The sequence below is a fragment of the Siniperca chuatsi genome, linkage group LG1 (genome assembly GCF_020085105.1).
Source record: "Siniperca chuatsi isolate FFG_IHB_CAS linkage group LG1, ASM2008510v1, whole genome shotgun sequence".
Classification (NCBI taxonomy): Eukaryota; Metazoa; Chordata; class Actinopteri; order Centrarchiformes; family Sinipercidae; genus Siniperca; species Siniperca chuatsi.
This window is the reverse complement of record NC_058042.1, coordinates 24,298,199-24,312,674: the sequence shown is the minus strand read 5'-3', so window position 1 is coordinate 24,312,674 and position 14,476 is coordinate 24,298,199. Positions and strand designations below refer to the sequence as shown.

Genomic DNA, 14,476 nt, shown 5'->3' with positions numbered 1-14,476 from the left:
AAAAGTAATGACTAAACAGTTCAAATGATTAGCTAAAAGTAATGGATAAATGGTTGGAACATTCAGCTTCACTCCAAGTGGTAGCATGATTGCTGACCAAACCAACCTTAACAACCTCAACACACTTCAGTTGTATGAAAAAATTATTTTAACTAGCTACACCTTAAATAACACACATCCACAAATAAAGCAGCTACTAACACTGACATGTCTACTTCTGCTGTGGCCATTATGTTCCTTTCCTATATGTTGACTAGTGTTGTCAAAAATATCGATATTTTGATAAATATCGATACTGAAATATCTGAACGGTACCAATACTAATTTCCCGAAGTATCGATACTAGCCGCACTTTCACTTCTCTCCAAAGGCACGTTGACGATCACCACACGCGCACTTGCACTTGTCTCATTCGCTCTGGTTAGCAAAACTGAAGTGAATGGAAAGATGGCGAGTGCAACGCCCGCGCGACCGGCTTTGGTTGATAAGGAACACAGCAGGAGTGCTATCTGGAAATATTTTGCATATGAGGCAAATGAACATGGAAAGCCGAAGGACACAAGCAAGCCAATATGCAAGAGATGCTACAGAACAGTGCTAACAAAAGGCGCTAACACCACTAATATAGCAAAGCACCTGAGAGACCGACACCCGGATCTGTATAAAGAATTTCTCGAGGTTGGTATTATTATTATACATTACTGACACTCTATCCTCCAATTTGATACTGTTAAGAGCTTTGACACAATCTGTATTGTTAAAAGCACTATATAAATAAAGGTGACTTGACGACTTCATGTCGATCCAGTGAGCACTGTTTGCGCGTGTGATGCACGACGCGTTATGTTTAAATCTGTTCATCAAATAACGTTAATGTATTAACCAGCTTTTATGACCGATGAGCAATGCATTTGTTACAGTATATTTTAATCTTTGATAACAGTAGGTATTAGGTAATAAAAATGTAACAGATCATGTTAGCTCTGGTCCAATGAAAAAATATTAACAAATAGAACTTTGGATTTTAATTAGTACATGTATTAGTGAATGTTAGTTTAAATCAACTTTTAACTTTGATTAACAAATGTTTTGTAAGTATTTTCCATTGCTTATTCATGTTAACAAATATCTATTACCATTAACCTAAGTTCTTAGATTAGTTCATTCAGTTCATTTTAAAAGTGTGGTCAAAAACTGCAGCAACAGATTCCATTTAATTATTTTGTTTACTAATTTGATACTTGATGCATAAGACTGCACTGATTTTGTTTTTGCTTGAAGTTTAAGTATATTTTATTTTTGATAAAATGATTTTACTTGGAAATACAAAAGATTGCACTTTTTGTTTTACTTGCACTTTATTGGTTTTTGAATGTAATGCAATCTGAGAGGCTTTTGAACAAGTGCACTACCTCAGGACAGTTTTGTTAATGTAAAATATATGTTCTAGACTTGTTATATTTAGCTTTAAATAAAAAAATAACCCCTTAATATTGTGGCAGTTTTTTTCTCCGTGGTATCGAAAATGGTATCGAATATCGATATTTTTCAAGGTATCGTATCGAAGTTAGAAATTCTAGTATCGTGACAACACTAATGTTGACATGTAACTGGTTTCACAATGACTGAACAGCTCAGTGACTGATGAATCTGCAGCCTGCAAAATGTGAATCTGTGAGTTTGTGAGAGAGCTACAAGCGAGCTCCATTAAGTGTTTTGTATCTTAAAAATTACGGAAGAGGTAAACAGTCACTTTTTCATTACTTTTGGGCTTGCTGTGGAGAAACACAGCTGAAAACCACCATTAAATACATTTGAAAGTTGGCAAACAATACATTCTGGTATATTCTTGTAATATAAGAAATACAATGACTTTCTTTCTTATTACTTTGCTTGTCTGGAATACTTTTGAACCTCTCTAAATTACCCAATTTTCCAGAAACAACACATCCAGGCTCCTTACATATCCACAGGATGACTAAAATAATCTCTCTCTGACTACATACCTGTGTTGACCCCTCCGGTGAGAATCCAGGCCCCGGTGGTGACTGCAGCTTTGATGAGGCCCTTGCCCACCACCTGCTTGATGCGTGGGTGCAACTCAAAGTTTTGAACTCCTCCATGGACAGAGATGAGGATCTTAGGAAGCTCCATATGCCACTCCTTCAGCATCAGCCGCAGGATGCTCTCTGGCCGCGCGTCGTGGGACAAACGCACATACTACCCACAAGAAAAGAAAAATCTTCACATGAACACATAAAGCAGAGAAATGCAACATAACCTCACATATGAGAAGCTGAAATCAACGAATGTTTGGAGTTTTTGCATGAAAATGTACTTAAATCATTAATAGATTATCAAAATAGCTGTCAATTAACTAATTGATCAGCACTAGATGTTAATAATGAGCACCAGTAATAAAGACTGAGGATAGACTTGATCCATTCATTTCCCTTTTTATTTTCCTTTTTTTAAATTTTAAGCTTGAAGTGGTTGGTTAATCACGGGTGAGTCCACACAAATCTACATTGAAGAAAACAATTTTTCCACAATCCATACCACAGTTATCAAGACTCGCAAGCTGTCTTTTTACATGAAAAACGTGCCCTCCAGCGGTGAAGAATCTGCCCTCCTACCTTGGCTCTGTATGAGTGAGACCCTCCCTGGAAGTTGACGACACCATAGGCGTCAGTGGGGCTCGCCTCTGTGTGTTTTTCCACCGACCACTCCTCCACCGCGGGCATGGACAGGTTGGGGTTTTCACCCACCTTCACATCCGAGTACTTCGTGGCCAAGCTGGCTGTGAAGCCAACATGCTGCCGCACCAGCCGCCCACAGCAGCACCTTGAGGGTGAACAGAATCATTTTTAATTGATAGTACAATAATATACTTATTCAATTCTATTGCTTAACAGTAATTTTGTTGCAGAACACAGTTGGTAAAAGAGAATACTAACAATAGTACATTTAAATTATGCTTAATTTATGACACACAGTATGTTTGTTTTGCTTTTCCATAACCAAAAACACAAGAGCTAAAGTATAAAGAATGATCAAACAGTGTCTTTAACTGCTCTAACACAAGATGCAAACATTAGCATGTTCGTCTGACACAAGGTTAGCTTACAACAGTAGTAAGCTAACCTTGTGTTATAGGCTAACTAACATTTCTGGTTACACTACCATTTTTCTGGTTACATTTTCAAAAAAAAAATGCACAAGCACTGTGTAGTATTTCTCTACTGTTTAGGAGCCGGTCCTGAATGTTAATATATCAGAGTTTAGGCTAATGTTTGCAGCTCTGTCGTTATTGGATTTGTCTGTCTAAATAAAAAAGACACATTGTTTCAAGAATGACTAAGAATTTCAAATGGTAAATCTTTCCCTATTATCACTGCAAACCGCATGCGACATGTGAGAATGTAAAGCTTGTGGACTATTTCAAGAGTAACATCTGAAACAGCCAAATTCCTAATTTTCCCCTTTACAGTATCTCAATATAATATTAACCAGGGCTGCACAATTAATCGAAATGTTATCAAAATTGCAATATCCAAATTGCAGAAGCTGCAATTTTTTGATAAAGATAAAATCTGTGACAAAGCAGCATTATAATGAAGCATTGTAGTGCTGCAGAGATGCTCTGGCCTACAAATCTTGTTTTTTTAAAGATTAGATTAGATTTTCAGATGTAAGAAAATGTGTTTGTTTGGTACAGACCCCCAACAAATGTCACATCATTCCCACTAATCGTGAATCATATCGCATTCGTAATATCTGTCAAAATAATCGCAATATGATATTTTTTTACCATATCATGCAGCCCTAATATTAACAAAAAATTTAACTTTTATCCTAACAACCAATCATGATGACAAGGTCTGACAGACTTGACAAACACTGTAGGTGAGCTTTACTTTTAATGTATCTCTTCAATGTATTATTATTACAATTAATGACCAACCTAAGCTTTTTTGTTTTCTCTCCTTCTTTAATTACCTTAGGCGAGAATGTGCATTCTGACACACAAAGCCTGGAAGTTAATTGTTTCCTGAGGAGGATTGCTGTTCAGTGGAATTACACTGTAAAAGAATTTGCCAGCAGGCTTTTTCTGGTGTAAAGGAACCGGTTAGCATGGATTCTCTCAGGCTAATCCTGTCTGGTAACAAAGAATGAGTGAAACAAAGACCAAACAAATACTTACCGGACTAGCTGTTGGCAAATCTGGCATCCTGGAAGGCATCTGGAAGGAATTTCACAGCCACACAATTAATCACTGATTTAAATTTAAATAAATATGGACCACCTAAATGTGGAGTACATTTGCAAAGATACAAAGAAAAGTTTTAATGGTCTGATCTCTACTAGCGAGAAGGAAGTTCTTGGTAGACATTTGAGGACATTAGGGAAGGTTATCTGTCAGCTGGGCAGGCAGCCCGGTTAAATTGGCCTTTAACCAAGAGAACATTATGAAACCTGCCAAGGGGACTCTCACTTTGACTGCGATCACATGCAGGCCTTTGGCCCAATGTTAAATGGGCCCACGTTCACTTACACCTCCGAATCATCTTCGAGCAGCAGCACGTACTGTAGTTAGTGGAGAAAAGCCAGTGGCAAATAATTGATGCAAAAGAAAACACAGGGAAAAGAGTAACCCAGTGTCATTGTGAGTTTACAAGAAGGAAGGAAGGAATGCAACTTCTTGAAAGTGTAACTAAACACAGAAATGGCTTACACACACAGGAGGTAGTTAAATAGTAAATATGTGTTACTGTGGGAAACTACTTAAAGAAAAAAACATGTTGTTTGTAAAAATTCATGGTAATTTAATATTGTCTATTTCTTTATAAGTGGATGACTTTTATACCAGCTGCTGTACCTTTAATTGAGCTACTTTGTGTGTGCATCTCATGCACACAAGGCACACTGTAAATGAGCGGCATTTGCGCCAAGCCAATAAGAAGCCTTCCATACAATTTTAACACTGCCTTGTAAGATTCCAGTAAGTCCGCAAAAAAATCCTGCTACATTTGAAAAAGAACTTCAGTTCTTCACATACACAGAAAATAATCTCTTATTTTTACAACATACAAAGGCAGTCAACAAGGAAATAAATTGTGATTTCCATTGATGAAGGATTCAGATTTCACTGAAACTAATAAGTCATAGAAATGATGAAATCCAAACTTCCTAAAATAACAGACTGATTAGAAATTAATAAAATTCCCTCCCTAAGACTGGAAGAAGATATGACACACAGCTTCATCACTAGTCTTCTCTCTTACTTAATGCTGTAATTATAGTGACAGACATAAACATTGAAATTATGTAGAAACAGACTCATTTACTCTTTGGTGAGAGTAGTGGTTAGGGTTTGGGCCTACTTTAACACACACCATACAATTACACCGTTTCCATGGCTATCACCACACTGCAGTACTTCTAAGCACATACCTGTGGGGGTCCTTTGACACTGGAAGTATGTACACACATTCCCTCTTGGTGAAAGTGCTTTCTATCCAGGGTTTCTGGGACTGTGAACAAAGAGAAACAGTTGCATATTGTGAGCAGTGGACAGCAGTTGATGTTCCTCAAGTTTGTGTTTACGGCTTTATTACGTTTACATGTAATACATTCAAGCTGCTAAGCAAATTGTCCCCTGAGGATGTTAAAAAACAATGCTCCTCTGTATAGTATTTGAGTGTTTGTACAAACAGTGCTGACATTATATCCATTGTAGTTTCACAAAGACAAGGAAAGCAAGTAAAATGAACATGGGGATAAATAAAAAGTGGTGAGCTGTCTGTTTTACTTCAGTTAGAACAATTTTCTCTGAAAATAATAAACTCCAAACATCCTAAAAGGGAGCTTGTAACCCCTTAATCCAGGATTTAGTCTATGAAAATCAAAAGGGATTAGAAGGTTTATTAAATAAAAAATTAAAATTTACTATAGAAAATTAGGACAACTACAGTTCAGGAGGCACATCAGCAACGTGTGACAGCCGATGTTATAAACTGCAATAAAATAATCTCATCCTGTATCACTATTCTTTTAAAAATAAGGAATTTTCAATCAATGGCTCATGCCTTATTGTTCCCCCAGTACAGCTCAGAGGGACCCATGAGCGATTAGCACTATTAATCCCTCCCAGCACAAAGAGGGAAACCTGCAAACACAGTCACCTGCTTTACACCAAAGCTTTTCAAATATTCCTAAAACTCAAACAATAGTGTTACAACAACCTGGGATGGAAAAGTTGTGAACCAGGCAGTTACCAGCAAATTTTCTGCTGGAGCTAGCTGCAAATGATGCTCACTAGTCAATGTTTCCATCTAGTTAAATATAGACTTTATGACTTAGCATAAAGGAATAGTGTCTAAATTTCAATCAATCATTTCATCTATCCCTAGGCACCTATCTCTGGTGCCAAGAATCCCGTCCATAGTCCCTTAGGTTCTATGCTGCCTACAACAAATGGCGGTTTTACGGAAACGTCTAAACAAACAGGTCATGCCACCACTTGACCAGTGACACCGAGCCACTGAGTACGTACCTGGATGTCCTCCTCTTCATCTCTGTGTTTAAGGGCTTTGTACAGGAACATACCAAGGCTTCTTCATGCATCTCCTGGACAAACCACAGTTACCACAGCCTCCCCTGAACACTGGATCATCAGCAACAAATCACTATACTTCTCTCAATATCCGTCTCTCAGAAGAAATTTCCATACAGGACTCAAAGTGTACAGCGATGCTGTTACCCTACAGATCCAGCCTGAGTTAAAAGCTGAGTGATCATTGAGAAGTTGCAGCCTCCACACTCCATCCACTGTTAATCTATAAGAAGCCACTCAGGGGGAAGATGAATGTGTCTGGGACCAACTAGATATTATACTTAGGCTGGGGAGAAAGAGACAAGGGAGGCGGGGGTGTGGGAGAGGATTAGTGGATGGGCAGAGGCTTCAATGATATATACCTAGTTGTCTACTGAAGACACACCACCAACTGTGATTCATGCCGTACACACAAAACAACTCGGGCCCCGCACTTACACTTCAAGAGGCCTCTTTATTTTGAAACTCATTTCCAAGAGGACAGCATTTAAAAAAAAAAATTTAAAAAAAAACTCATTCCAGATGAAACTGAGGGCAGCAAACTAATGTTACCCCTGTGGACTAACGTAACACATATTTACATAAGGCGGTGGCACATCACATTAGGGTCTCCCATATGGAAAAATGTAGGCGTGTCCACACATGACATAGCAATCCTGAAAGATGAATCATTTTTCTTCTCACAATAGTGCACTTCTGGAGAACATTTATGAGTTGGGAAATGATGACAGCAAACACAAATGTTTCAGAAAGGTTACATTTTAAATGCAAAAATCAAGTATTTTGTCTCTCATTTCCATTTTGGTCACCTGCTGCTGACTTTGTATCTATAACTGTTTTGCCAAATTCTTATCCTGCAAGCTGTTGACATGTCTGAAAGTTTAAATTTATTGTGACCTCCTGGCTGATGATCTGATGAGTGTGATGTTTTTTGTAGGTGTGAATTATTATCTTGGCATAGGGAATTATTATCCCTTTCAATATGGATTTATGTTTTGGCTGAATCTTGCTCTGAACCCTTAGTTACACAGTGTAGAGACAAACCTTCAATTTAGTTATATTATCAAAACCACTTATTTAGAGGTGAAAACAAAAAGTGAGTTCACCTGGAAGACTGATAACAATCCCTAAATCTACACAAAAAAGCCACGTGCACATGCACAGCTCTAAAGAGGCTCTAAAAAAAAGTTAATGTTGCACTTTTTAAAAAGGAATAGTTCAACATTTTCTGGCTCTGTGGTATTAATCTTCTATTCCTTTAAGTTTCTGTATTTGAAACTGGCAATAGTGTTCAAAAGGAACGTGCATCTAACAATGCACATCTTGTACATGATAATTTCCTGTTAGTACAAAAATGGCACATGATTCCATTAATTTCTTGTACAGTATACTATCATTACAGTCAACAATAAAATAGGATTTGCTTATAGGGTACAGTTTATAGTCTGGTATAGAACGTGTAACTACAACTCTGCTACTGTCACAGCAGGGTAAACATTGATTCATTACCTGCTGAACTAGTGACAGGTGTGAGACACACCCTACGACTTAAGGGAGGTTTCTGTGCTGCGCTGTGGAAGAACGCTTTCAATAAAAGCGTTGCTGTCGTCTTGGTCCAAGAAAGTGTTAATGAGGCAGATAAAGCCGGACTGTGTTCTGCTAACCTGTAACCATGGTACCTGAGAATGTCAGGCAACAAAAGACTTAAGCACATTAGAGCCCCTGCCAAAAACACACACACTCTCCCACTTCCTCGCTCCCTCCCTCTTCCTCTTTGGCTTCTTACTCTAAGCGCCACGTTTTATGATTACTCTGTTCCTGTAGGAAATATAACCCAGCACCTTTCCATCTCTCTGGGTTCAACAATGTAGGCGGCTGTGACTTTTGTTCATGGGCAAGCGCATGCATGCGTGTTCATCTGCACCAACTTGTGTTTGTGGGAGCAAATGTGTTCATATGAACAGACACAGATTTGATCACATGCTGATGCTGTCGCTTTATCTTCCTACTGTCATCTCCCAACGCACACACAAAAAAAACCCCTCAACACTGTGAACTTAGAAACCTTGCCAACTGAGCTCTTCCTTCCCCCTCCATCTTATCCCCAACAATGTAACAAGGCAGGCTTGTCAACCCATCATTCATCTGGCCCTGCCTGACATAATATGCGGTGAGATAACATCTGGCTTAGCAATTCCATTACCCATTAGAAAGAGCGGAGGCTATGGGGTCAACACTTTAGTGTGAGCAGTAGACAAAGAGAAAAGTGGTTCTCAGAGAACCAACAGTAAGAACAAAATGATGTTTTGCTGTTTTTCCCCATTAACTCTGAGAAATTTGTATCAAAGTGTACTGGCTGCGATCTGGCTTCAAAGAGTTTGTAATGGAAGACAGAAATAAGTTTGGGTTTGAAGAGATAAGTTTCAGATTATATAACAAGAATTACAATTGAACCACTGGTATTTCGCTATATTTATAAGCATGGATACAGAACTGGGGCATCCTCCACGGTACAGTGAGCAAGAGGCTCCTGTCATGGGTTTTTCCATGCCATAACCTTAATTCCTCACCGCTGTTCTTGCTCACTATAATGCTCTTTGCATTAAGTCACATCACAGGAGAACTGCAGTTGTACCGCACAACCCCAGAGGTACTAAAAATCTACATATAGACACAGACATCATATATTTTGGTACTGCAATCAATTACAGCTGAAAGAGTAGTAGATTAATTGATTAGACAGAAAATTAATCGGCAACAATTTTGATAATCGATTAACCATTTAAGCAATTTTTCAAGGAAAAATGCCAAGAATTCTCTGGTTCTAGTTTTTAAAATGTGAATAAATAACGTCCCCATATTGGAGTCACAGCAGCCTGTTTTTCCACCAGATACGTTGAAAGTTTCCCCTGAACATTTATAGCAGAGGAGCTGTTTATCTCTTGACCCAGCAGCAGCAAACCATGAGTTAATGTTTGTGACCGTTACATTAACAGCGAAATATTGTTACAGATGACATGTTTTGATTAGCAAGAAAAAGCGTTTGAGAGTTCAAGCCATTGAAATAACGGTTCAGAATCTGAACTAAGCTGTAGCCTGAATCTCAGAGTTTGACAGAGTAAGTTATAAGAGAATATGTGGTTTAGTAGTGGTGGAATTAACTAAGTACATTTAATACCGTACCTTTACCTGAGTATTTCCATGGCATTTTCTGCTACTTCAGCAACTGACTGATACTGAACAGTACTGATGTTTATTTAGCTATTTATTTTTATTTATTCATTCATTATTTTCTCAGTGTTAATTTCTACACTTGTTCGACAATGTAATATGCATTGTCAAACAATTTAGCATGTTAAAAAATATTTAACTTAAATATTCTTGAATAAAGTTATTTGTTTAAGAAAGCAACCTTCTGAGTACATTTGTATAGGCATGTTGGTGCAAAATCGGTGCACAATCCACATGGCCTAGAAAAAGTCTATTTTCATTCTAGCTCAAAAATTCACTATATCGGCTGCCATATTGGTAATCAAAAATCCCATACCGGTCGGGCTCGAGTTTTAGCGGATTTGAATATTTTCCTTTCAATAGTGTTTTTTGAATGGCTGAGGCCGTGTTTTAATGGAACCTTTATTTGATAAAAAGGCTGTGCTCCAAAAAGAATGAATGAGTGCTTCTTAATTTTGCACACTTGACTTTACTCAAACACAAAGGTCAGGAGAGCTCAGAACAAAATGTTTCGAGGTGGTCCCATGTGCCTAACCCTCTAAGGACACAATGTCAGGACAATCATAAATGTAATCAATGTGAAATCTTTACAATACATCTTACAGCAGGCAAGTCCAAGTCAGATAGCAAGTCCCGATTTTGGTGACCTAAGTGTGGCTCATATCCAAGTCTCAAGTTTACAGCTCTAGCCAGTACTACCAGTAAAATGTGTTCAATTCCTGACATGAAATAGTGTGCTAAAGATTTTGCTATCCCTTTGATAGAGTCAAAGCAGGATCAAAATAGGCCTGGCTTCATTAAAAGAGAATGTATCACACACTATGAGACATTTTAACACAGACAGGCCTTATCAATTTGCAATCCTTGCCACATCACAGTAGTTGTTCTGAGATCTAGACCTATAAAAGAATTTGTGTGTGAATGCAGCCGAAGCCACGCTTCATCCTGTCCGCCTCTGCTCTGCTTGTGTGTGTGTAGCTCAGGCCCGCCCTCGGTCAAACAGACACACAGACCTGCAGCTCTTTATACATCCATGACACAGACAGAGAGCAGAGGAGAGAGATGGAGACAGCAAAGTAACCTGGTCGCTACGTTATAGAGTCCAGGCTAATATTTTATGAGAAATCACAGAAGTCCTCTTTCCCATTTGCGCTAACTTCACAGCGGAGCATTCAGGCCCAGTCAAAACAATGCAGCTTAGCTGGCTTATCCAGTATCAGCTGTATGTGTAAAATACAGCGACTGTGGATGAGAGGTGAGTTGACTGCTGGAAGTCAAAGACATCATATTTAAAAGAAATCATGACCCGGTTACTCAAGATAACCAGACCTTGTTGTGAGCACTGATAGTTAATACATGAAACTACTCACAACAAGGTCTGTGGATAATCTTGAGTAACTGGGTCATGATTTCTGGAAAGAGACTTTGCTGTTGAGTTTTTCAAATGTATTTTTGGCGCTTTGAATACCACAAGCAGAGTGCCATATAGTCCCATTATTTTACAAAAAATGCAGACATTTCTACGGCCGATATCTCCAAAACTCGGCAACTCACACCAAAACAATCTAGATGCATAAACAGCAGTACAGGTGAAAGGAAAAATATGTATTTTTTGGGGGGTGAACTGTCCCTTTAAGTTTATGTTCTGCTTGTTCAATAGTTGTTTATTAAATTGCTATTAAACACATTCGGAGAGGATTTGAATTGCTACTTTTATTCTCACTTATTGGTGCTGGTGATTTTCCTTTATCATAGGCTAAAACCTCTTTGAGGGGCGCCAAACATTCGTGTATGCAGGAAAAACTCTGTAGAGCCTTCAGATAAGGAAGGCTGCAGACAGAAGCAAAGTCAGTTCATACAGTCATGAGACCAAAGTGTGACAGCTCTTCAGCTCTCACACTTGTGCCCCCTGGGCATAGCTCTGAAAGACTGCACAGCATGGGCTGATACCATGCTAGCATGGCACCCTGAATCCTAGCAGCTGTATAACCTAGTAATGTCAAGCATGTGATAACTATTCTTCTCAACATCTGGTGCTCATGGTTATGTGAGCCTATGTAAACCCAGGTTAAACCAGTCTAAGGATAGGAGATAGCAGCAGGGACAGCGCCGAGTTACTGCTTCTAAACCTCTCTGCTGATATAACAAAGAGAGGGACTACTATAAATGCATACCTCTCTTTGCACATATCGTACAATAACTGCAACATAAGAGACAGAAGATATACTGAGTTGGTGTTCCCTCCAGTGCTCTTTGGGTAGTACACAGCACATGCAAGTCAGCCGAATGCTTGACCAGGAGCTACAGCTCTGCAGAGTTAGGGAAAGCAGTTGGGTGGGGTCAGCTGGATAAGAACTACAGGGGAGCACTCCATTCATAAAAATCAACAAACTGAGAGTGTAACCAAATTTTTGAAAACCCAGTCCAGGGCCACTGGAAAAACTTAATCAGTCATCTTCAAATGGGCTTGTGTGTGTGGTGGAAATGGATTAGAGTGTGAGATAACAGAGCTCAGAGAGGCATGCCACAGTCACTCTGCAGGCTGAAACATGCAAGCAGTTAAACACACACACACACACACACACTCACACTCACTCTAACATACTAGTAGTGCTCGAGTCAATTCTGGAGCACAACAAAGTGATGAAAGATCATTTTCTACCAGCTCATAGAACACTAAAGCCCAAGCTGATGACCAGTTCAACCATCCACTATTACGTAAGAGACTGTGACTTGCAATAATAAAGCTCTATTACGAATTGGTGATACAGATCAAATCATGCTGACTGCTCTAATAAACCGGCATTGGTTTATCAGACTGCTATTAAGACTGCTCAGAGCAGCAGCACAGGAGTGTCCCTCATCCAGGGGTAAGCCGGAGCATGTGACCGGCTCAGGCCAGCACTGTGGGAAATAAGGCAGTTTTACACTGAGGCAAAAGACAGGCACCAGCTGCTCTGGTGTCTAAAGGAACAAACCGTGGAGGGGATATATATCAATACCTTAATGTGAGATTAAATATCATCTGAGATTTGGGTAATGATATTTTCCTCGTTTTACACAGTTAAATTATACCATCTGTTGAATGTATCTGACTGTTCAATTTGATCTAAATGAACGACAAATGTCTGTAGCTGCTCAGCCATCACATCCACATGATCAATTACTTGTTTTTACTTATAAACATTGTGTGTGTCTCTCCCTTTAATATCTCGGGGTGTATGAGGCCATTTTGGGCAAGACTCATCTATAGCAATAACATCATTTTTACATCAGTGTGATGAAGATTCTTTATTTGTCCAGTCAGACATTCCCATCTGGTAATATTTTCTAGAAAATTGACTAGCCTATATCACAACATGTATCAATATCATGATATGAACTTACATATACCATGACAGGATTTTGTCCACGTAGCCCACTCCTAATCTAAACTATCATCTCATTGTTAATACCTGAGTACTGGGTTTATTATGATAGTAGACGTTGTCAATATCACCCAGCTCTCACACACTGTGTGGTCAAATCTGACTCACAGCTTTGGCTACATAGCATCTTCTCTTTCTGTTCACCCTGAGCTCCTCAGTCTGCTAGATCCGACAGGGCTAGACAGGAAATTCTTGGAAAAAGAGGAGGCCGTGCTTGACACGAAGAGGAAAAATTACAACGCACAAACACAAATGTTGAGACAAGTCTTCAGCAATGTCTGCAGCAGGCCTAAAACATTTAACTCTCACCAAATAGCAAATAGTTATGAGTGGGCGCACAGAGGTCTAACAAAGGTCGGAGATAATAAATGCGCTATTTCAACATCACTTAACTTTTCCCGGCGCTGGCGGAATAAAGAGCATTCAGTTTAAACGGACTTGGCAGCCACTCAAGGTGGCATTGACTTGTTACTGGCAATGACAGCGTGCCTTGTCCGACATCTAAGACAGCTGGCAGAAATGTGTCTTAAACAAGTACCAGCTGCTCTGAACTGCACTCTTTTATGTGTTTAGTGTCTAGAGGACTGTCTGGTGAAGAGAAGCCCTGCCTCTGTTGTCTTATGACAAAGAAACCGCTGCTAACATCAGCCAGCTACCGCAGCTAGTTAGCTTAGGTTAAGTCCCTAGCATTTAGCGCTAGCGAGCTAGCTATTTAGCCTGCTAACGTACGCCCGTGTGTGATTTGGGGGTTTTCTCGCTAGACAGTGTGTCACCGTGTACACTTCAATTATCACGTCCGAGTCACAGTATTTTAGCAGTACAGTCAGCAAACACAGCAAATGCCACCGGGATCTCGGCTGGGTGCCTGACAGGCAGGAGGGCAGCATGCACGGGGAGGAGGAGGGGGGGGCCTGCCACTCAAAACCCCCGATCAGTCACGACGATCCTCAGCGCCAATTTGACAATACTAACGTTATAAAACCCAGAGGAAAGCAGCGGACTACTGACAAAGGACTACATACCATTCTCTTCACCGTTGAGACTCAGGAAGAGCTGTGTCGTGGCTTTTATCCATCTATCGGCGGTGCTCTCGGTTAGCCTTGGAAGGAAAGCCCGGTGGACGTTGGAGAGATCCGCTTCGGCTGCAGCTCCAACGGAAGGTTGCTTTTTCATAATTGTGCGACTCCAAACTGACGCTGCA

The 14,476-nt window shown here is 39.7% G+C and overlaps 1 protein-coding gene across 9 annotated transcripts in view; it reads right to left on the bottom strand.

The window, feature by feature from the left end:
* The window catches only part of trpm7 (transient receptor potential cation channel, subfamily M, member 7), a 46,665-nt gene extending 32,189 nt beyond the window's left edge, over nt 1-14,476 (bottom strand). For 2 of the 9 annotated variants that reach the window (XM_044201709.1, XM_044201611.1), the window contains exons 1-5: nt 6,557-6,762; nt 5,455-5,534; nt 4,205-4,243; nt 2,637-2,844; nt 2,007-2,220 (exon numbers count right to left, since the gene is read on the bottom strand). In XM_044201709.1, the coding sequence (XP_044057644.1) occupies nt 2,007-2,220; nt 2,637-2,844; nt 4,205-4,243; nt 5,455-5,534; nt 6,557-6,607 (592 nt within the window). In that variant the 5' untranslated portion in view covers nt 6,608-6,762. Of the gene's footprint in view, nt 1-2,006; nt 2,221-2,636; nt 2,845-4,204; nt 4,244-5,454; nt 5,535-6,556; nt 6,778-14,297 lie in introns of those variants that run through there. The other 7 variants (XM_044202084.1, XM_044201989.1, XM_044201803.1 and 4 more) reach the window with 6 other exon arrangements.